The 25,194-nt window shown below is 41.1% G+C and overlaps 1 protein-coding gene across 12 annotated transcripts in view; it reads right to left on the reverse strand.

The window, feature by feature from the left end:
* Positions 1 to 25,194, reverse strand: part of USP37 (ubiquitin specific peptidase 37) — a 119,186-nt gene that overhangs the window by 69,987 nt on the left and 24,005 nt on the right. For 11 of the 12 annotated variants that reach the window (XM_055109112.2, XM_055109111.2, XM_055109113.2 and 8 more), the window contains exons 9-10: positions 14,120 to 14,217; positions 9,480 to 9,564 (exon numbers count right to left, since the gene is read on the reverse strand). In XM_055109112.2, the coding sequence (XP_054965087.1) occupies positions 9,480 to 9,564; positions 14,120 to 14,217 (183 nt within the window). The remainder of the gene's footprint in view (positions 1 to 9,479; positions 9,565 to 14,119; positions 14,218 to 25,194) is intronic. The other variant, XM_063595555.1, reaches the window with a different exon arrangement.

Below are 25,194 nucleotides of genomic sequence, written 5' to 3' on the forward strand. Positions count from 1 at the left end.
GCTGGTCTCGAACTCCTGACCTCATGTGATCCACCCACCCACCTCAGCCTCCCAAAGTGCTGGGATTATAGACATGAGCCACTGAGCTTGGCCAATTTTTTCTTTTAATTTTTATATTTGTTAATTTTTTTTCAAAGTTAACAATTCTTTATTATCATCATCTAATACCTGACTCATATTTAAACCTTGCCAACAGCTTTTTTTTTTTTTTTCCAGAGACGGAGTTTTGTTCTTGTTGCCCAGGCTGGAGTGCAACGGAGCGAACTTGGCTCACTGCAACCTCCACCTCCCAGGTTCAAGCGATTCTCGTGTCTCAGCATCCCGAGTAACTGGGATTGCAGGCATACGCCACCACGCCCAGCTAATTTTTTTGTATTATTAGTAGAGATGGGGTTTCTTCATGTTGGTCAGGCTTGTCTCAAACTCCCGACCTCGGGTGATCGGCCCACCACAGCCTCCCAAAGTACTGGGATTACAGGTGTGAGCCACCGTGCCTGGCCCTTGCCAACAGCTTTACAAAAAAGTGTTATTCCCAGTTTATTCTTACCAAGATCCAACCAAAGTCCATATATTACATTTGGTTTTTATATCTCTTAAATCATTTATAACCTTTAAGAGTGCTCTCCTGACTCTCTGCAACCTTTACTTGACATGACATCAACTTGGTGAAGAGACCAGGCCAGCTGTCCCTCAGAATAGCTGATATAGTTTGGATATTTGTCCCTGCCCAAATCTCATGTAAAATCATAATACCCAATGTTGGAGGTGGGGCCTGGTGGAAGGTGATTGGATCATGGAGATGGATCCTTCGTGAACACTTTAGCACTATCCTGGTGCTAAACTTGGTGCTGTTCTCCTGATAGAGTCCTCATGAGATCTGGTCATTTAAAAGTGTATGGTACCTCCCCCTTCTCACTCTCTTCCTCCTTCTCTGACCATGTGAAGTGCTGGCTCCCACTTTGCCTTCCGCCATGATTTTAAGTTCCCTGTGGCATCCCCAAAAGCTGACGCTGCCATGCTCCCTGTACAGCCTGCAGAACTGTGTCAATTAAACCTCTTTTCTTTATAAATTATCCGGTTTCATGTATTTCCTTATAGCAATGTGAGAACAGACTAATACAATAGGCTACTTTCAGATTTTGTCCATGCATTCCTTGCCTTTAGATCTAGAGATTTTATTTTTTAAATTTTACCTCAAGTTCTGGGATACTGTACAGAATGTACAGGTTTGTTACATATAGATGTGCCATGGTGATTTGCTGCACCTATCAACCCACCATCTAGGTTTTAAGCCCCGCATGCATTACATATTTGTCCTAATGCCCTCCCCTCCCCTTGCCCTCCATCCCCCAACAGGCCCTACTATGTGATGGTCCCCTCCCTGTGTCCATGTGTTCTCATTGTTCAACTGCCACTTATGAGTGAAAACATGCAGTGTTTGGTTTTTCTGTTCCTGTATCAGTTTGCTGAGAATGATGGCTTCTAGCTTCATCCATGTCCCTGCAAAGGACATGAACTCATTCTTTTTTATGCCTGCAATATTTGTTCATTTTTTCCCCACCTGACTAAAAAGTCTGGATCCTACACTAATTTATAATTTCATCTGTACCACAATCCAAGTAGTCCCCATATATGCACAAGATTGTTTCTGGGTCTTTATTTTGCTCCAGGGATTAATGATTAATTCTAATGCGTCCCCTGTAATAATCACCACCACTTAACGTTGTCTTTTCTAGTTTTGAGACAAGGTCTTGCTCTGTTGCCCAGGCTGGAGTGCAGTGGCGTGATCACAGCGCACTGCAGCCTCGACCTCCTGGGCTCAAGCGATTCTCCTACCTTAGCCTCTTGAGTAGCTGGGGCTACAAGTCCATGCCACTACACGTGGCTAATTTTTTTTTTTTTTTGTAGAGACAGGGTCTCACCATGTTGCCAGGGCTGGTCTTAAACTCCTGAGCTCAAGCCATCCTCCTGCCTTGGCCTCCCAAAAGTGCTAGGATTTATAGGGGTGAGTCACCACACTGCACCAACATTAAGTCTTAATATCTGGCCATTCAACCCATCTTCTTAGGCCTTCTTCAAAATTATCTTGGCTATTCTTATAAGCTTACTTATAAGAAATAGAATTTAAGGCTGAGCACACTGGCTCATGCCTGTAGTGGGAGGTCAAAGAGGGAGGATTGCCAGAGGCGAGGAGTTTGAAACCAGCCTGGCCAACATAGAAAGACCCCATCTCTCTTTTTTTTTTTTAATTAGCCAAGCACGGTGGCACACACCTGTAGTCCCAGTTATTTGGCAGGCTGAGGCAGGAGGATTGCTTGAGCCCAGAAGTTAGAGTCTGCAGTGAGCTAGGATTGTGCCACCGTACTCCAGCCTAGGTGACAGAGGGAAACTCCACCCCAAAAAAAAAAAAAAAAAAAAAGTTTAGATTCTTTTTTTTTGTATGGGCGGGGGTTCCACAAAAAGTACTTTGTGAGACTTCAACTGGAACTACCTTAAATTTTTTTATTAATTTGGGGATAAATGATATCCTTGAGCTTTGTTTACTTAGGTCTTCCATTATGTCCCTTAGTAATCCTTTTCTTCATAAAAATACATATTTTATTAGATTTATTCCTATCTATCTCACTGATTTTGTAGTTCTTATAAATAGTACAGGTTGAGTATCCCTGAAATGCTTGGAAAGAAGAGTTTCAGGGCCGGATGCGGCAGCTCATGCCCTGTAATCCCAGCACTTTGGGAGGTCAAGGCGGGTGGATCACCTGAGGTCAGGAGTTTGACACCAGCCTGGCCAACATGGTGAAACCCCCTTTCTACTAAGAATACAAAAATTGGAGCTGGGCGCGGTGGCTTACGCTTGTAATCCCAGCACTTTGGGAGGCCGAGACGGGTGGATCACCTGAGGTCAGGAGTTCGAGACTAGCATGGCCAACATGGTGAAACCCCGTCTCTACCAAAAATACAAAAATTAGCAGGCGCCTATAATCCCAGCTACTTGGGAGGCTGAGGCAGGAGAATCGCTTGAACCCGGGAAGCGGAGGTTGCAGTGAGCCAGGATTGTGCCACTGCACTCTAGCCTGCGGGGCAAGAGCGAGACTTCGTCTCAAAAAAAAAAGAAAAGAATTTCAGATTTTGAAATATTGTATTTGTATTACGCTGGTTGATCATCCCTAATCTGAAAGTCTTAAACACTCCAATGAACATTTCGAGCATGACCTTTTGTGCATTATATCAGCACTCAAAAAATTTCTAATGAAACTTGGAACATTTCAGATTTCAGATTTTTGGATTAGGAATACTTAATCTGTTTTCTGTTACAGTTTACATTTTATTATTGCTGGATTTAGAAACACCATCAATTTTGTGAATTGATCTTGTATTCCAGAAACCTTATAAAGCTGTTTTTTGGCGGGGGGGTCTTTTTTCATCCTTTTTCTGTGGAGAACAGGATGTTACTATGTTGCCCAGGCAGGTCTTGAACTCCTGGGCTCAAGCTATCCCCCTGCCTTTGCCCTCTTAAGTACTGTGATAATAGGTGTGAGCCACTGAACCCGGCCTAGAGCACTTTAATTTGTTTTAATAACCTCTGGTGATTCTCTTTGTGTTAAATATTTAACAGATCACACAGTCTACAAATTATGACAATTCTGTTTTTCCCCTTTCCAATCCCCAAACCTCTTTATTTCATTTTCTTGTCCTACTGCATTGGCTAAAACCTTCAGAACAATATCACCCTGTTCTTGACTTTGATGGGAATACTTCTCAAAGTTTCATAATTGTAATGTGATTTAAGTTTTTGACAGATAACTTTTTATCAAACTAGGAACATAATGCTCTGTTCCTAATATGCTAAAAGTAGGTATCATCGATGGCTATCAAATAGTTTTAAAAATCTACCACAATCCCAAAAGAGTTTTCTAATGTTTACTTTTGCATTTCTGGGATATACCCTACTCGGTCACTGTGTATCATTTTCAATGCCCTATTAGATTCAACTGTTAAAATTTTATTTTGGATTTTTCTGTGTTCATATGTGAAAAACTATCTATAATTTTCTCTTCTCATATTGCTGTTACAAGGTTTTATTAAATTCCTAGATTAGTTATGTAGCCTTTCCTGTTTTGTAGAGATGGGGGTCTTGCTATCTTGCCAAGGCTAGTCTTGAACTCCTGGATTCAAGTGATCCTCCCACCTAGTCCTCCCAAAGTGCTGAGATTATAGGTGTGAACCACTGCTCCACTCCCAGCCATCTTTAACATTTTAATATGTCTATGTAATTGCAGCCTCCTCTGAAACTAAAGCTTGAAATATTTTAATTTCCCTGAATCTTCTCCACTCCTGTATTTCTTTTGTCCAATGTTTTATTAAGTATTGGCTTTTAATCCAACAACATCCTCCTTTGATAGAAAATATCAAGACGTATTTACATACATAAAATAACCCTGGAAGGATGTTATTTTATTTTTTTTTTAGATGGAGTCTCGCGCTGTCACCCAGAATGGAGTGCAGTGGCGCATTTTCGGCTCATTGCAACCTCTGCCTCCTGGGTTCAAGTGATTCTCCTGTCGCAGCGTCCTGAGTAGCTGGGACTACAGGCACGCACCACCACGCCTGCCTAATTTTTGCATTTTTAGTAAAGACAGGGTTTCGCCATGTTGGCCAGGCTGGTCTCGAACTCCTGACCTCAGGTGATCCACCCTCCCTGGCCTCCCAAAGTACTGGGGTTACAGGCGTGAGCCACCATGCCCGGCCAGAAGGATGTTATTAATAGTAACAGTGGTTATGTCTAAAAAGGGAAAATGAAAACTAGGAGTTAGGAAAGAAAAGAAGATCTTCTTTACTGTATACACCCTATGTCATTTGAATTTTCTACCACATTCACTTATTAGCTAAAAGATAAACTTTAAAAACATTTAGATTAAAAAATATACTTTAAAATTGTTTTTATTCACTGATTTTTCTTATCACTCCTTCCTTGTTCAGTTTTCTTTTTGATGAATTAATTCTATCTGTCTTTGCACATCTGAAAAATAACATTCTTGGTCAGGTGCAGTCGCTCGTGCCTGTAATCCCAGCACTTTGGGAGGCTGAGGCAGGCGGATCACTTGAGCCCAGGAGTTTGAGACTAGCCTGGGCAACATGGTGAAACTCCGTGTCTACGAAAAATACCAAAAAAATAGCCAGGTGTGGTGGCACACACCTGTAGTCCCAGCTACTGGGGGGGTTGTGGGTGGGAGGATCACCTGAGCCCAGGAGGCTGAGGCTGCAGTGAGCCATGATTATGCCACTACACTCCAGGCTGGGTGACAGAGTGAGACCCTGTCTAAAAAATAAATAAATAAATATTGCATTCTTTGTCTATATTCTTGAAATATAATTTAGCTAGGTATAGAAGTTTTTGATACTGTTACTCTGCTAATAATATCTAACTATCTGCTTCCTATTCCAATAGTGTTAATGTCAATCTGATTTCTCCACTTTTATAGAGGATGTATTTTCTTTCTGGTAGCTTCTAAAATTTTACAATATAAATTTTTTTCTAAGTTTTATTTTAAGTTCAGGGGTACATGTACAGTTTTGCTGCATAGGTAAACTTGTGGCATGGGGGTTTGTTATACAGATTATTTCATCACCCAGGTATTAAGCCTAGTACTCATTAGTTATTTTCCCCAATTCTCTCCCTCCTTCCATCCTCCAACAAGCCCCAGTGTGTGTTGTTCTACTCTATATGTCCATGTGTTCTCATCGTTCAGCTCCCACCTATAAGTGAGAACATGCAGTATTTGGTTTTCTGTTCCTGTGTTAGTTGGTTAAGGATAATGGCCTCCAGCTCCATCCATGTCCCTGCAAAGGATATGATCTCATTCTTTTTTTATGGCTGCATAGTATTCTACGGTGTATATGTATCACATGTTCTTTATCCAGTCTATCACTGATGGGCATTTAGGTTGATTCCATGTCTTTGCTATTGTGAATAGTGCTGCAGTGAACATATACATGCATGGGTCTTTATAACAGAATGGTTTATATTTCTTTGGGTATATACCCAGTAATGGGATTGCTGGGTTGAATGGTTATTTATTTATTTATTTATTTTTGAGACAGTCTTGCTCTGTTGCCCAGGTTAGAGTGCAGTGGTGCAATCTTGGCTCACTGCAACCTCTGCCTCCCAGGTTCAAGTGATTCTCCTGCTTCAGTCTCCTGAGTAGCTGGGATTTATAGGCACCTGCCACCACGCCCAGCTAATTTTTTTGTATTTTTAGTAGAGATGGGGTTTCACCATGTTGCCCAGGCTGGTTTGAATGGTATTTCTGTCTTTAGGTTTTTGAGGAATGGCCACACTCTCTTCCACAATGGTTGAACTAATTTACACTCCTACCAACAGTGTATACACATTTCTTTTTCTCCACAACTTCACCAGCATCTTTTTTGACAAAATGTGGATTTTTAAAAAAGTATTTGTTGTTTGGTATTTTTTGAGGCTTTTCGATGTGAGGACTTTCACCATTTTCATTTATTACTTCTTTGCCAATTTCCTTGCCTTTATTTTCCTTAGTCTTTTCTTCCAGAATACTGTTAAGACATGGAGGGTACACCAAGAAGACCAATGTAAGTTTCTTCATTTCATTTGCTTTTATCATCTCTGTTTCCTTGCTATATTCCACGATCAAGCCTTCTTGACAAGGACTTAGTAGTTACTTCTGCCTGGCCGTCTACCCTGCATAGGACTTTAAATGGTCATAATTCTGGCCCCATGCAGGTAACAGTAAAGCAGAGGCTAATCATTGTTGTCCCATTTTCATGTCTCTGCACTCTACTCAGGGAGTAGGAAAGCAGCATATTTACGGTTCCAACCCCAAGCACTTATACACAAGTGTTCCACTCTGGTTTACTAGCTCAAAGAGCTATTCTAAACACCCAGCTTCTTATGAGAAAACAAGTTCTAAGTTTTACATTTAATTTATATTTAGTTCCCAATCTCGTGCTGGTTTGAAGTCCCAGCTATTGACACCTGGCTCTCGTTTGTGTTCTCCACATTCCTTACGGCTTTAGCCTTTGCACACTATTAGTTTTCTCACCAATCTGGAAATTTTCACCTTATCTCTCAGTGCAGCTTTGCACTAAAAAGATTTCTTTCCTTAATCATTCCTATATGGAATGAATATGTCCATTCTATTATTTTGAGAAGAATTTTGTATGTAGGAAATCATTTGCAAACCAAATGTAGGCTTTTTTAAAACTTAGATTTAAGATTCTTCTAATAAGCAGAAATATGTCAAACTTCCTCTCTCTTAAATTCAAATAACTTAATTACCACTGTAATCTATAAAGTGCTTGAGATACCACCCAAGGCTGAATATACCTAAATATATAATATCAAATTCTTTACCTTAATCATTTTATACAAATAACCAAGATGTTTTTAACACTTTGAATTAAATTCTACTAAGAACCAAATATGGGCTGGGCGTGGTCACTCACACCTGTACTCCCAGTACTTTGGGAGGTCAAGGCAGGCACATCATGAGGTCAGGAAATCGAGACCATCCTGGCTAACACAGTGAAACCCCGTCTCTACTAAAAATACAAAAAAAGAGCTGGGCATGTTGGTGGGCGCCTGTAATATCAGCTACTTGGGAGGCTGAGGCAGGCTAATCACTCGAACCCAGAAGGCAGAGGTTGCAGTCAGCCGAGATTGCCCTACTGTCCTCCAGCCTGGGCGATACAGCGAGACTCCATCTCAAACAAACAAACAAACATATGACTTAATAGGTCATTATATAGCATGTATATTATAGACTACCATTACCCTCACTTTTTTTTTTTAATTATATTTTAAGTTCTGGGATACATGTGTACAATGTGCAGGTTTGTTACATAGGTATACACATGCCATCATGGTTTGCTGCACCCATCAACCCATCATCTACATTAGGTATTTCTCTTAATGCTATCCCTTCCCTAGCCCCCCACCCCACGACAGGCCCTGGTGTGTGATGTTCCCCTCCCTGTGTCCATGTGTTCTCATTGTTCAACATCCACTTATGAGTAAGAATATGTGGTGTTTGGTTTTATGTTCCTGTGTCAGTTTGCTGAGAATGATGGTTTTCAGCTTCATCCATGTCTCTGCAAAGGACATGAACTCATCCATTTTTATGGCTGCATAGTATTCCATGGTATATATATGCCACATTTTCTTTATCCTGTCTATCATTGATGGGCATTTGCCATTACCCTCACTTTTTACATTTAAAACCATCAACCCTTCTGTGCTGCATTGCATGATCACATGTTCTCAACAAGTGCTTAGCAGGTATCTTATGTATTTATACCCAATAAATCTGAAAAAAAAAAAAAAAAAAAGAGCTTATCTATAGAATTGGCAATTAAATATCCAACTAGCCTTTTCCAATTTATTAATAAAAGACATTCACTGCTGTAATACAGCTTTTGATTTTTAAGGGAAATTCCTAAATATTTAAAATGTAGCTTAACAAATACAACAGCAACAAAAGGAAAATAAAAATGCTTCAGAGGAGAGATCTTAGTATGTTCATCCACATGGGATGGTAGAATATATATTGGTCTACAGTCTGATAATATTGTCTGTCGCAATCTATGGCATCACTACAAAACTTCCCAGAGCCAGGTTTAAGAGCACCTCCCAACTCAGCCTCCTAAGTAGCTATCACTACAGGCACACGGCACCATGCCCAGCTAATTTTTAAAAAATTTTCTGTAGAGTGGTCGGATGCGATGGCTCACGCCTATAATCCCAACACTTTGGGAGGCCAAGAAAGGCAGATCACTTGAGGTCAGGAGTTTGAGATCAGCCTGGTCAACATGCTAAAATCCTGTCTCTACAAAAATTAGCGTGCTGTGCTGACAGGCACCTGTAATCCCAGCTATGTGGGAGGCTGAGGCAAGGCTGCAGTGAGCCAAGATAGCACCACTGTACTCTATCCAGCCTGGGTGACAGGGCGAAACTTGGTCTCAAACAAAAAAAAAAAAAAAAAAAAAAAATTCTGTAGAGGCCAGGAGCAGGAGCAGTGGTTCAACACTTGTAACCCTAGCACTTTGGAAGGCTGAGGTGGGAGGATCGTTTCAAGTCAGGAAATTTGAGACCAGGCTAGGCAACACAGTGAGATCTTGTCTCTTTTTTTTTTGAGACAGGGTCTTGTTCTGTTGCTCAAGGTGGAGTACAGTGGCATAATTATGGCTCATTGCAGTCTTGATCTCCAAGGCTCAAGTGATCCTTCCACCTCAGCCTCTCAAAGTGCTGGGATTACAGGTGTGAGCCACTGTGCTCAGCTCATTTCTAGAATACTTTCTAACTAACATGTCAGGATTCTATGAGTCTCATCAATTTTGTTAAATTATCATATTCACTTAAGAGGATAATACATAACCTATCCAATCATTCAATATTCTGAAAAAAAAGAACTCCTAAGTTTTTCACAAGTAATATAACCAATGCATACCTGTCTAAGTTAGTGCCACCAGAAGAGTGTTCCTTGGATCCAGCTCTGCTACCATAAAAGGATGATGACTGTAAAGGTAAAAGCCCTATAAAACAAATGAACAAAGGAAAAACTTAATTCCTAAATCAACCATTCAAGTTCATTTAATAATAAAAGTATACATTAGTCCTGATTATATTTAACTCTTTTTCCTTCTCATCAAATACAGGAATACCTCATTTTATTGCTCTTTGCTTTATTGTGCCTCACAGATATTGCAGGTTTTTTTGTATGTTTTTTTTTAAACAAATGGAAGGCTGTGGCAACCCTGCACCAAGCAAGTCTATCAGTGCCATTTTCCCAACAGTATACGCTCGCTCACTTCATGTCTATGTCACATTTTGGTAATTCTTGCAATGTTTCAAACTTTTTAATCATATCTATTACAGTGGTCTGCGATCAGTGATCTTTGATGTTACTGTTGTCACTGTTTTGGGGTACCACGAACTTCACCCATATAAGATGGCGAACTCAATTTATCTGACTGCTCCACCAAATTGTCATTATTACCCCATCTCTGTCTCTCTTCTTGGGCCTCCCTATTCCCTGAGACAATATATTGAAATTAGGATAATTAATAACCCTACAATGACCTCTGTGTTTTTAAGTGAAAAGAAGAGATGCACATCTCCTTTTAAATAAAAATCTAGCAACAATTAAGCCCAGTCAGGGAGGCACATCAAAAGCTGAGACAGGATGAAAGCTAGGCCTTTTGCACCAAACAGCCAATGCAAAGGAAAAGCTCTTGACAGAAATTAAAAGTGCTACTCAAGTGAACACGTGAATTACAAAGCAAAACAACCTTATTGCTGATGTGGAGAAAGTTTTAGTGGTCTCGGCAGAAGATCAAACCAGCCACAACGTTCTCTTAAGCTAAAGCCTAATCCAGGGTAAAGGTCTAGTCTAACTCTCTTCAATTCTATAAAGGCTGAGAGAAGCAGAAGAAAAATGTGAAGCTAGTAAGAGCTGGTTCATCAGGTTTAAAAAAAGAAGCCATCTCCATAATATAAAAGTACAATGTGAAGCAGCAACTACTGATATTAAAGCTGCAGCAAGTTACTGAGATCTAGCTAAGATCACTGATGAAGGTGGCTACGTTAAACAACAGGTCTTCGATGTAGCTGCAATAGCTTTATATTGGAAGATGCCATCTAAGAGTTTCATAGCTAGAGAGAAATCAATGCCTAGCTTCAAAGTTTCAAAGGACAGGCTGACTCTCTTGCTAGGCGCTAATGTGGCTGAGGACTTGAAGCTGAAGCCAATGCTCACTTACCATACTGAAGATACTAGGGCCCTTAAGAATTATGCTACATCTACTTGCCTGTGCTCTAGAAATGGAACAACGAAACCTAGATGACAACTCTTCTGTTCACAACATGATTTAATCAATATTTTAAGCCACTACTGATACCCAATGCTCAGAAAAAAAGATTGTTTTCAAAATACTACTGCTCCTTGACAATGCACCTAGTAACACAAGAGCTCTGATGGAGACATACAAAGATAATGTTGTTTTCATGCCTACTAACTCAACATCCATTCTACAGCCCATGGATCAAGGAGTCATTTCAATTTTCAAGTCTTACTATTTAAGAAATACATTTCAGAAGGCTACAGCAGACAGTAATCCCTCTGATGGAGCTAGGCAAAGTGAACTGAACATCTTCTGGAAAGAATTTATCATTCTAGATACCATTAAGAACACTTGTAATTCATGAAAAGAGGTCAAAATAGCAACCATAACAGGAGTTTGGAAGTTGATTCCAACCTTTATGGATAACCTTGAGGGTTCAAGACATCAGTGGAGATGCAGTCAACTGCAGATATTGTGGGAATATCAAGAGAACTACAAGTGGAGCCTGCAGATGTGACTGAATTGCTGCAATCTCATGATCAGACTTTAATGGATGTGGAGTTGCTTCCTACGGATGAGCAAAGAAAGAAGTCTCCTGAGATGAAATCTAATCCTGGTAAAGAAACCATGAATATTGTTGAAGTTACAACATAGGATTTAGCATATTACATAAATTTAGTTGAGAAAACAATGGTAGTGTCTGAAAGGACTGATCCCAATTTTGAAAGAAGTTCTGTGGGTAAAATGCTATCAAGCAGCATCACATGCTACAGAGAAACCTTTCATGAAACGAAGAGTCAATCAGAGATGTGACAAATTGTCTTAAGAAATTGCCTTGGCCGGGTGCAGTGGCTCACGTCTGTAATACCAGCACTTTGAGATACTGAGGCAGGCGGATCATGAGGTCAGGCGCTTGAGACCAGCCTGGCCAATATGGTGAAACCCCATCTCTACTAAAAATACAAAAATTAGCTGCACGTAGTGGTGTGCGCCTGTCCCAGCTACTCGGGAGGCTGAGGCAGAAGAATTGCTTGAACCCAGGAGGCGGAGGTTGCAGTGAGCCGAGGATCGTGCCACTGCACTCCAGCCTGGGCGACAGAGCAAGACTCTGTCTCAAAAAAAAAAAAAAAAGAAAGAAAGAAATTGCCACAGCTGCCTTAGCCTTCAGCAACCACCACCCTAATTAGCAGCCAACAACACAGAAGACCCTCCACCAGCAAAATGATTACAACCCTCTGAAGGTTCAGATGATTGTTAGCATTTTTTTGCAATAAACTATTTTAAAATTATGACTGGCTGGGTGCAGTGGGTCCTGCCTGTAACTCCAGTACTTCGGGAGGCTGAGGCAGGTGGATCACTTGAGCCCAGGAGCTGGGGACCAGCCTGGGCCATACGGCAAAACCATGTCTCTACAAAAAATACAAAAAATTAGCTGGGCATGGTGGTGTGCACCTGTAATCCCAGCTACTTGGGAGGCTGAGGTGGGAGACAGCTTAAGCCCAGGAGGTCAAGGATGCAGTGAGACAAGATCACACCACTGAACTCCAGCCAGGGCGACAGAGTGAGACCCTATCTCAAAAAAAAAAAGGTACCTTATTTTTTTTTTTTTTTTAGACATAAGGCTATTGCACACTTAACTGACTCCAGCATAGTATAAACATAACTTTTATTGCACTGGGAAACCAAAAAATTCATTCTTGCTTTTTTGTGCTATTAGCTTTATTTATGTGGTCTGGAACTACATCTGCAATATCTCTGAAGTATGCCAGTACACATGTATGTTAAAAGATAAAATACCGTGAAAGAAGCTATAATAGCAAAGCTACCCTCTCCTGCCCCCAAGTTCCACAAGTTGTACTTCTATTTTTTAACGATTTAAAAAAACTTTTTTTTTCTGATTTCTTCAACAGTGCTAATAACATTTCTACTACTTCTTGATTTACTCATTTTAAACAGTATCAATTGACTCTTTATTGTAGAAAATTAGTATCACCCCTACTCTTGTTCTCCTCTCTCCAACCATTAGTAGTGTTACTTTAGTTCTTCCACCGATTAACTCTGTAACTTTAACACATTTAAAACGTCTACGTTTTGTTCCATTAATCTTGTCATTTGGTCATGCACTTCCTTCTCTCCTCCACGTCAAATTTTGTGAGATGTACCTTAACTTCAGCATTGTTAAGGCTTATTACAGCTTATGTTTTCTGTTTTTTAACTATAGGCTGATTATAAGAGACAATAAGCAGAGTTTATATCTTCTAAATATTATTATTTCAGAGGTAAGACTTACATGTGATATTTCTTTCTGTAGGAGTCAATGTCACAATCCCAAACCACTAAAAGAAGAATATTCCTAGGGTCCTGATCAACTGGATTCTCTTAAACTATCAATTTATCAAAATCATGCCATATTTTAGCTTACTTCAAGTTAAAGTTGACATAATACTCAAGTTAATACCAGATAACGGACTCTGTAAGGATTTCAGAGAATCGAACAGATACGTTAAGTGTGGGAAACATCTGACAAAAATGTTTTTGTAAAAACAGGGTAGAAGGTTAAGTTTAAAAAACTGCTTCAGACAATAATTTCAAGATCTTCTGAAGCTTCTAATAAGCACTAACACTGATGCACTTTAATTTCAACCACTTTACTCCTCTAATTCATTCTATGGTCCTGGTACTTTGACAATGAAACAGCTTAATTCTAGGCAGTCAAATAGGGGAAGAATAAGGTAAAGACTGGATTCTTTATAAACAAATACAAATTCCCTGGATTTCTAATAATTTAAAATATTTTAGCCAAGTACTGGGTACAAATTGGCACCCAATAACTAACACCAGATTAGGCCGGGCGTGGTGGCTCCCACCTGTAATCCCAGCACTTTAGGAGGCCAAGGCAGGTGGATAACTTGTGTTCAGGATTTTGAAACTAGCCTGGCCAATATGGCGAAATCTCGTCTCCACTAAAAATTCAAAAATTAGCCAGGCATGATAGAACACACCTGTAGTCCCAGCTACTTGAGAGGCTGAGGCAGGAGAATCACTTGAACCCGGGAGGCAGAGGTTGCAGTGAACCGATATTGTGCCACTGCACTCCAACCTGGGCAACAGAGCAAGACTCCGTCTCAAAAAATATATATAAATAAATAAAAATAAAAAGAATGTACAGATGGGTTAGGTTTTTATTTCTAATCTAATAAATATATAATAAATGAGCACCTTATTTATTGTAAGATCAAACACTTACCTGATGTCCTATTCTCTTCTGACTGTTTCAAACTCAGCTGCTTTTCTCTACTGCTGGTTAAATACTTTCTGGAGGGATCTGTCATGGCCTTGTTGTTCCTATAGTTAATAATTTTACATCAATATAGTACAGGTGTATAAAAATATTGTTCTTAATTTTAAATAGTTGTCATTAAAACATTTACATTTAAAGTGCCAAATTCATTGATATGCTTGAAAATTAAGCTACAAGATTGTTAGTCTCAAAAGGTCAATGACTTAAACAAATGAAAATTACAAAAATAATCTTTAATTACCATCTCAAGAGCCAATCCAATCCATGACTCTGATAACTTAGCAAAAGTAAAGGAGCATTTTTCTTTATATAAAAGTCAAATCAGAGACAGCAAGATTATTAGATTTTCTTGGCCAAAAGCAAGACCAGATAAAATGATTCAGCTACTAAGACCGAAAGAATCAATTAAAAAGTAAACTGTGGCCAGGCACGGTGGCTCACTCCTGTAATCCCAGCACTTTGGGAGGCTGAGGCGGGCAGATCACGAGGTCAGGAGTTCGAGACCAGCCTGGCCAACATAGTAAAACCCCGTCTCAACTAAAAATACAAAAATTAGCCAAGCATGGTGGCGCGTTCCTGTAGTCCCAGCTACTCGGGAGGCTGTGAGGCAGGAGAATCACTTGAACCTGGGAGGTGGAGGTTGCAGTGAGCCGTGATCGCGCCACTGCACTCCAGCTTGGGCAACAGAGTGAGACTTAGTCTTAAAAAAAAAAAAAGTACACTGTTCAAGCTTGGCAGTTTATAGGTTTACAAAGAAAAACAAATCAGGCTGGGCGCGGTGGCTCAAGCCTTAATCCTAGCAGCTTGGGAGGGCAAGGCGGGCGGATCACCTGAGGTTGGGAGTTCGAGACCAGCCTGGCCAACGTGGGAAACCCCATCTCTATTAAAAATACAAAAATTAGCTGGGAGTGGGCTAGATGCAGTGGCTCACACCTGTAATCCCAGCACTTTGGGAGGCCGAGGCAGGCGAATCATGAGGTCAGGAGATCAAGACCATCCTGGTTAACACAGTGAAACCCCGTCTCTACTAAAAATACAATAATTAGCTGGGCGTGGTGGCGGGCACCTGTAGTCCCATCTACGCAGGAGGCTGAGGTGGGAGAATGGCGTGAACCCGGGAGGCGGAGCTTGCAGTGAGCCAAGATCGCGCCACTGCACTCCAGCCTGGGTGACAGAGCGAGACTCTGTCTCAAAAAAAAAGAAATTAGCCGGGCGTGGTGGCAGGCGTCTGTGATCCCAGCTATTCAGGAGGCTGAGGCAGAAGTATTGCTTGAACCCAGAGGCAGAGGTTGCAGTGAGCCAGGGATCACGCCATTGCACTCCAGAATGGGTGACAAGAGCGAGACTTCATCTCAAAAAAAAAAAAAAAAAAAAAAAAGGAAAAGAAAAGTCAAAATCAAAACTATGTATTCCACATGAATAGCAATACTATTTGCTAAGCGGCAACTGCATTTTAATTTATACTGATTAAAATTCTTCAGGATCATGAATACAAAGTTAAAATTTATTTTAAAAGCCCTTTTCTCCCCTGTATTATTTTCAAATACCTCAACCCATATAAGTAGAGAGTGTCCATTCAAATAAATGTTCATGCTTTAACAGTGCTAATTTAAGGGGAACCATCATGAACTAAGCCTGTGGCAGACAATGCCTAAGTGTGCTCCACCTAGATTCCCACTGACTCATTTTTATATTCTCTCTTCCATATCTTCACACCAACTTATGTTTTTGATAGCCAGTACCAAGGGCTCTTCTTCACAGGACTGCCCTCAAGTTACTAGAGATACTTTGCCTGTAATCTCAGAGTCACAAACAAGGCCGGGCGCTACAGTAGAGAAGCCCAGCTCTCTTGATTTGGATTAAAACAACTTTATGGTGGAAGCTACATAACAGATTTCTGTAATATCAGGATGAAGACTAACCTTCATGTCCTTGTGTGACTTCTCCAGGATCACATCCATGCTTTGTTTCCTGCCCTTAACTATATTGCTTTCCTTACTCCCTTCACTATCTTCTCTGGGAGTACTTCCTTAGTAATTCACATGCACACTAATCTCCATTTCAGATTCTGCTTCTGGGGAACATAATCTACAACAGCTGGTACTAAAAGTGGGCCTAGGAAGCACACTCTAAGGATAGGATTCTGGAATTGGACCCTTGTTTGGCAATGGCAACAGAAATTCTGTTGCTGATAGTAATACCTCTGACATCTTATAGTGTTACAATTGCTAAGATTTTCACCTATGGTGAATTAGGATGAAATAAGGTAGAGAAGGATAGGGCTCACGCAGTATCTCCAGTATTTTAGAAATGTGGTAGAATGATTACACAATAGATCGTATTGGGGTAATGGAAATGTTCTGAAACTAGATAATGATGACGTAATATAATTTAAAAAATTTACTAAAAATCATTGACTTATATACACTTAAAATGGGTCAATTACATGGTATGTAAATTGTAGCTTAATAAAGTTGTTTTTAAAATGTCCCAAATTATTTCACTCCCTATATTCAAGCTTCTAATCAATAAATTCAGTCTATTTCTTCATCCCTTAATGGGGCTAGTCCTGTGATTTCCTTTTCCCAAAACAATGTGACAGAAGTTAACAGTGTGTGAGTTCTGACCCTAAGTCTAAAGGTGCCCTGCAGGTTTCCACTCACTCTCTTGGAACCCTGCCACTGCTATGTGAATAATCCCAGGCTAGCCTGTTAACAGTGGAAGACACATGGCCCAATCACCCCCACCACTCAATGGCCAGTTATATGAGTGAGGCCATCCTAGACCAGTCAAACTCTAGCCAAACCATCTACTGACTACAGAGGCGTAACAAAATTAGAATCCAGGTACTATGAGCCAAACTGGGCCCAGATAAACAGAACCACCCAGGTGACCATAAATTCATAAGCAAAAATGAATAGTTACTATTTCAAGTCACTAAATTTTGGAGTGGTTTGGATACAGCAACAGATAAGATGTAGGTGATATCGGGTAAATAATCATCAAAAAGACTATGGAATTGACTGGTTGATGCTGAGTATTTATGTGTTCAAGAGAGAAGACAGGCTCAGTTGAGCCAATTACCAACTTAAAGGACAAAGACAATGTGTAGAGTCACCCACAGGAGAGTTGCAGCCCAGACCTTGTAAAGCAAGACCATGCTGTCTGCAGCCAAAAATTATACCTCATCTGTAAAGTATGGCATACTACTCTTGGCATATTATTAAGCCCTGGAAGAGACAGAGCATCTGACTGATGGTCATCAAGGGACTGTGCAACCAGAGCTAACCATCAGGAGCTAAGCGCTATCACACCCATGAAGTCATAAGACCAGGAGAGTACAACAGCAATTCATCATAAAATGGAAGCAGGTATATTGGAATTGGGCCCAAGTAAGAAAGAGATGACAAGAACAAGCGTTAGGGGCATTTCCTACGTCAAGCTGAAACGAGGAATAAACCTGGGCCTGATTAATGGATAGGTCATCTTGGTACATTGGTACAAACTGCAAATAAACTACTGTTGCACTACAGTCCCACTAGGGACTGCCTTGAAAGACAGTTGTGAGGGAAATCCTCCATTGTGCAGAGCTTGGACGGATGCATCTCATCATCTACTTTGTATGGAGAGAGAAGTGGGTCATGGACTCCTGGGTTGTGGCAAATGATTTGGATAAATAGGGGCTTGGAACGAGCAAGCCTGGAAGATTGGAAATAAATGATTTATGGAAGAGGCATATGGACAGACTTATGGGAGTATGTACAAAGAGTGATCTGTTTTACATGTTAATGCTCACCAGAGAACAACACTAAAGAGACACTAAACAATCAGCAGGATAACTTGTCCAGTGCATGTCAGTCAGCCTCTGTCCTTAGACATTCCGTTATTTCCACAAAGGGACCATGAATAATGTAACAGCCATGGTGGCAGATAGAAGCTATAAAAAATGGGTTCCCCTTCACCAAGGTTTATCTACTGTGGCTGCTAAATGTCCAGTTGGTTAACAGCAAAGACTGAGACCCTGATCCAAGGGCATCCCTTGAGGAAACCAGTCATTTGGTAGCAAATTGATTATATCAGATTTTTTCCACACTAAAAAAGACAGCAATTAATCCTTATTGGGACTGACAATATTCTAGATACAGTAGTTCCCCCTTATCTTCAGGGTACATGTTCTAAGACCCACAATGAATATGATGGAATTCACAGATAGTACTGAAACCACAGATAGTATAGAACTCAATTGCCAGCAACTGGAACAAATTCTGTTCATGTCTTCCACTCATAAATTTAATGCTACTTTATTTTATTTTTATTTTTGAGACAGGGGCTTGCTCTGCTGCCCAGGCTGGAATGCAGTGGTGTGATCTCGGCTCACTGCAACCTCTGCCTCCCAGGCTCAAGCGATCCTCCCACCTTAGCCTCCCAAGTAGCTGGGATGACAGGCACATATCACCACACCCAGCTAATTTTTGTAGAGATGAGATCTTGCTATGTTGCCCAGGCTGGTCTTGAACTCCAGGACTCAAGCCATCCACCTGACTCTGCCTCCCAAAGTGCTGGGATAACAGGTATTAGCCACCGTGCCCGACCTGCCCTTTCCATTCTAACTAAGCAATTATCTTGTACTGCGGCTGCACTTTTGCAGTTTGAGGTGCAACACAAAAAGTAACATACATTTTTGTTTTTCCTTCTTCACAATTTCATGGATGGACGATTCATTCTTACCATAGATCTTCGCAACCACAGCATAAGATTCTTTTTATTGGCCGGGCACAGCGGCTCACACCCGTAATCCCAACACTTTGGGAGGCTGAGGTGGGCAGATCACTTGAGCTCAGGAGTTTGAGACCAATCTGAGCAACGTGGTGAAACCCCGTCTCTACAAAAAATACAAAAATTAGCTAGGCACGGTGGTGAATGCTGTAGTCCCAGCTGCCTGGGAGGCTGAGGTGGAAGGATCGCCTGAGCCCGGGAGGCGGAGGTTGCAGTGAGCTGAGATTGTGTCACTGCACTCCAGTCCGGGTAATAGAGCAAGATTGTCTCAAAAAAATAAAAAACCTGGCCGGGCGCAGTGGCTCATGGCTGTAATCCCAGCACTTTGGGAGGCCGAGGTAGGTGGATCACGATGTCAGGAGTTCGAGACCAGCCTGGCTAACATGGTGAAACCCCATCCCTACTAAAAATACAAAAATTAGCCGGGTGTGATGGCACGCACCTGTGATCCCAGCTACTCAGGAGGCTGAGGCAGGAGAATTGCGTGAAACCAGGAGGCAGAGGTTGCAATGAGCCAAGATCATGCCACTGCATCCCAGCCTAGGTGACAGAGTGGGACTCCATCTCAAAAAAAAATCTTTTTTTTTCTTTCTTTGTTGAGAGTTTTTACCTTTTCACTTAAAGGAGGCACTTTACAGTTTCTCTTTGGCACATCTGAATTGCCAGCATCACTATTGTCGTGCTTTGGATAATCATTAAGTAATATAAGGGTTACTTAACATAAACACAGCAATACTCTCACAGTTGGTCTGATAACCAAGATGGCTATTAAGTGACTAATGGGCGGGTAGCATATACAGTGTGGAGCCACTAAACGAAGGAATGATTCACATCCTAGGCCAGATGGAATGGGACAGCTCAAGGTTTCATTGTGCTACTCAAAACAGTGCACCATTTAAAACCTATGAATTAGGGCCAGGTGCAGTAGTTTTTGCCTATAATCCCAGCACTTTGGGAGGCCAGGTGGGAGGATTATTTGAGGCCAGGAATTCAAGACCAGCCTGGGCAACATAGCAAGACTGCATCCCTATAAAAATAAAAATAAAAATAGCCAAGACTAGCCAGGTATGGTGGCACATGCCTGTAGTTCTATTTGGGAGGCTGAGGCTTGACTGCTTAAGCCCAGGAGTTGGAGGCTACAGTGAGCTATGACTACACCAGTGCACTCCAGCCTGGGCTGGAGCAAGACCCTATCTCAAAACCAAAACAAAACTTATGAATTATTTATTTCTGGAATTTTCCATTTAACATTTTTGGACCAAGGTTGACCATAGGTAATTGAAACCATAGAAAGTAAAATCATGCATAAGGGGGGACTACTATATACATTTGCCTATGCTGTCTATGGTGCCTTGACCAGTATTACTATCCAAGGACTCATAGGAGTATCTCATTCACTAACAAGAAAACTCACATAGTATCTTAGAACAAGGATTCCACTTTGCAGAATAGGAGGTACAATGACAGCATATGACCACAAAGATCCACAGTTCCTACCACATACAGTATTACCCCAAAGCTGCTGGCCTGATAAAGTGCTGCAAGACCCTTTAAAAGTGCAGAAGGAAGAGGATCTCATTAAGAATGGGGTGGCCTTCAAGATACCAACAAATCATTCCATTTGTAAAAAATATATGGGTCCAGCAACCAAGAAGTAAAAGCAGGAGTAGCCCCATTTGCCATTATTTTTCAATAACTCACTTGGAGAATTTGTGCTGTCTCTCCAAATTAGATTTTGTGGGTCCTAGTTCCCAGAGGGGGTGCTTTTTAATCAAGGAGGACAGTTGAAGAACAATTAAACCTGAAGTTATGGCTGTTACCTAGCTATTTTGAGCTCCTCATGCAGGCAGATTCATGGGAAAGAAAAGGAGTTACCATACTGGCAGGGGTAAATGACTATTGTAAGGAAGACGGGTTGCTGCTATATAACGAGGGCAGTGAGGAATTTATATGGTATAAAGGGGATTCACTAGGGTGCCTCTTAATGCTCTCATGCTCAGTGATAAGCATAGCTCTCATGTAATTATAATGGGCAATCACAACAACCACAGTCTGACAAGCACATGGTGACCAAAGGCTCAAATCCCTCAGATGAAGATCTCGGTAATGCCATTCAGTCAAACTATCAAGATGAGCAGAAGTGTTAATAGAGGATGCATGGAATTGATGGTAGGAAGAGATGTCAATATGGGTTACAGCCCTAAGACCACCTGCAGCAACACACTGTGGTTAATCCCACTAAGCCTCCTTTTGTAAGATTCTTCCCCAGAAGTGGGAAGCAACAATATGAAGAATCCATGACAAAATGGAATAAACTTAATACAAGACAGGAGTCAATATAAACGGTACAAGCTAGGGGAAGGGGGAACTATAGTACCAACTCTTTTAGTGGACAATGGTGACGCTCCATCAGAGTCTCTAAGATCCTTTTTATCCTTTACACACCCCTAGACTGTGTATTTTCAATGTGGTTCACCAGTCAGCATCTGCAGTTCTTCAGAGGACAGCATTTAACTACTTAAAACATTTTGCCCACCTGGACAGAGCCAGAGCAACTGGTAACCAAAGATAGTCCAGTATGGAAATAGGAAAGCCCAGCCTCCCTGCCTCAAGCTAGAACAACCCAAGAGTTTCCCTGCTAGATCAAGACGAAGCCTATTCTCTGTGGTACTTTTACCTGAGATCACACTCTTGCTTGGCTTCCTCTTCTTCTCTGGCCTGCTTCTCCCACTCTGTTATTTGTCTCCTCTATAAGCACTGCTTTAAATGTCATTTGCACAAGTATATTCATCTAGGTCAGCTTCTAAGGAGTGCAAACTTAAAAAAAATCTAGATGTGATGGTGTAAAAGTATTAGTAACCCAGAACAAAGATCGGTAACCTAGTGCTTAACAGACAGACTTCTAATTGGAACAACTGGGACTTCCCAAAAGTGTAGTGAACGTGCTAGACTGGCATGCACAACTACATTCTGGTGTACCTCCCTGATGTGCAGAAACAAGAATGCTAATAAAGTAACCCTACATTTCTTAGTTAGTGTTCTGGATCAGATTTAAAATAAGGCAATTACATGCAAGATCTGGGAAGTGTAAATAAGGCAGAAGCATTACCATTCCACTATTTCTGATGCTAAATATCACCTTGGTTTTTCTATACAGGGTTTCCAATATTGGCAGTGACAGCACGGTTCTAGAGAGGACAGCTTTCATGATAGAGTCCAATTCAGCTGTTAGCTTCATGATAGAATAGCCGGGAGCATCTTTGGTGATCTGGTTTGAGGCAAACCTCTCAAAATCATTCCTGAAAACTTAACTTAAAGCCTGTCTTTTCAACAGTCCTAATGATTCTGTAAGCCATTTAATACTTACTGTGTGCAAATACCTTTGTGCATAAACTCGCTAGAGTGAATTTTGTTCCCTTCAACTAGACCTTTAATATACAAAATTTGTTATTAAAAGTGGGGTGCTACCATAACAAACCTAAAACATGTAGCACTGGCTTAGTAAGAGGATAGGGAGGTACGAATACCGATATTACAGATTAGAAAGGTGATGACCATTTTATGCCTTAGTAAAATATTTGATAAAAACGGTCATATTAATGTCTTGAAAGGCAGATCTCATACTCACTGAACCTATAGCTCTACAGTAAAAGATTACAATTAAGGATACTGGTCTGTGTTAGTGCTTCTTATTGCTTTCAACAAGGTCCTATTTGAGACATATAAATTTAGGCCAAAGCTAATCAGCTTGCAATCAGTGATGAAAAGAAACATAGTGGACAGGCATGGTGGCTCATGCCTATAATCCCAGCACCTTGCGAGGCCGAGGCGGGCAGATCACCTGAGCTCAGAAGTTCGAGACCAGCCTGGGCAACATGGTAAAACCCCGTCTCTACTAAAAACACAAAAATTAGCCAGGCATGGTGGTGCACGCCTGTAATCCCAGCTACTTGGGAAGCTGAGGCAGGAGAATCACTTGAACCCAGGAGGCGGAGATTGCAGTGAGTCGAGATGGCACCATTGCACTCTAGCCTGGGCGACAGTGCATGACTCCGTCTCAAAAAAAAAAAAAAAAAAAAAAAACAGGATGGGCGTGGTGGCTCATGCCTGTAATCCCAGCACTTTGGGAGCCTGAGGCAGATGGATCACGAGGTCAGGAAATCAAGACCATTCTGGCTAACACCGTGAAACCCTGTCTCTACTAAAAATACAAAAAATAAATTAGCTGGGCGTGGTGGCGGGTGCCTGTAGTCCCAGCTACTTGGCAGGAGAATGGTGTGAACCCAGGAGGCAGAGCTTGCAGTGAGCTGAGATCACACCACTGCACTCCAGCCTGGGCAACACAGCGAGACTCCGTCTCAAAAAAAAAAAAAAACATAGCTCTCTGTGCCAAGAACCTAGAATCAAATTGTCTGGTAATTTGAAACCATGGGATAAAAATATCCAATTGCTTTTGATTCTCAAACTGAGGCAGTGGTAAGAGTTAACTAGAGAGTCAGTTTTGTAGAAAGTAACTTTGATATTAATATTAGCAGAAGCTGGGTAAGGGGTATACAGGAACATTCTATGTTATCTTTGTGACTTTTCTGCAAATTAGATTATTTCAAAATTAAAAAGTATATTAAAACAGGCCAGGTGCGGTGGCTCATGCCTATAATCCCAGCACTTTGGGAGGTCGAGGCGGGCAGATCACTTGAGGTCAGGAGTTCCAGACCAGCCTGGACAACATGGTGAAACCCTGTCTCTACTAAAAATACAAAAATTAGCTGGGCGTGGTGGCACACGCTTGTAGTCCAAGCTACATGGGAGGCTGAGACAGTGCTTCAACCTTGCTTGAACCTGGGAGGTGGAGGTTGCAATGAGCCGACATCGTGCCACTGCACTCCAGCCTGGGTGACAGAACAAGACTCCGTTTCACAAAAAAAAAAAAAAAAATATATATATATATATATATAGAGATAGAGATAGAGAGAGAGAGAGAGAGAGAGAGAGAGAGAGACCGACCCCAATTCTTTCTCAAGCCTGCTTGTTTTACCTTTAAAGAATCTTTAAACTTGGATGAAGCAGGCTATAAAAGCTATATGGCCTTGATGAAAAATATAGTCTTCAAAATCTATTTTGGTGGTGGCCTTTAAAGAAAACAAACAAGGAAAATCTGCCAGAGGGCAAAGCCAGGGGTCACATGGAGTACAATGGGCAAGGGGGTTTCTCCCAGACAACAGAATCAGACTGCTAGATGGGCTAACCAGGAACTTATTCCAACGCCTTCACTGTCCTCACAATTTCCACCTAGCAAGATTTTATCACTGCTATAGACCCAAGACCCCTCCAGTTTCCTATTCTTGTCTATTTTAAACAGAAATTTTTACTGTGATTATTCTGTTCCTACTCCAGCAATGTATAATGATGTGTGCATGAGGTCTGGAGTGGGGAATGCAAATTAACATGCCTTTTAGTTTTTAGGTACCAGACCATGAGGGGCATGGTCCAAGGTACATTTGGACCTTATAGAGAAGACTGCACCCAGAGAGAAAGATCACCCAAAGATCCTAGACTCTGAGCTGGATACAATGTTCTCATGAGATTTGGAGTTCTTCTCCATTTGGATAGAGATAAGGGTGTTCTATGTATGGAAGAATAGTGAACTGGATTATTTCAGTGGCTGTAGGGGCAAACTAAGGCAGACTATTAGTTGTATTAGTTGTCCCTAAATAACCACTGTACGCTTTTGCCACAATAGTTGAAATACAGGCATATTTCCCAGACCTTCTCATAACCTGATATAACCATGTGATTAAGTTCTGGCCAATGTGATATGCACAAAGGTGGTATATGCAATTTCCAGCCTAAGGAAACAGCATGCCCTCCCTTTGCTCTCTTCAACTAACAGAAATGGAGACAAGAAAGTAGAGACTGAAGTGGCTACCTTGGTCCACAAAATGGAGGCTGCTTATTAAGTAAGGACGGCAGAACAACAAGACAGAAAGAATCTGAGTCCTTGGTGATTATAGTTTCAGATACCAGTCCTACCACCTACTCAGACTTTTACATCTATTACAGCAGCAAATCAATTAATACATAAAGTTTCGTTGGCTTTTTCCCAACTCCTTTCTAGTGACCTCTTGACCTCAAGTACCAATTAACTGTCTACCAACTGATTCTGTTAAGGTATTAATTGAGATTTTAACTGATAACTGTATAATTAGTTTTCTCCCCTAGAAGACAAAAAAAAAAAAAAATCCTCA

This window comes from Pan paniscus, chromosome 13, assembly GCF_029289425.2.
Source record: "Pan paniscus chromosome 13, NHGRI_mPanPan1-v2.0_pri, whole genome shotgun sequence".
Classification (NCBI taxonomy): Eukaryota; Metazoa; Chordata; class Mammalia; order Primates; family Hominidae; genus Pan; species Pan paniscus.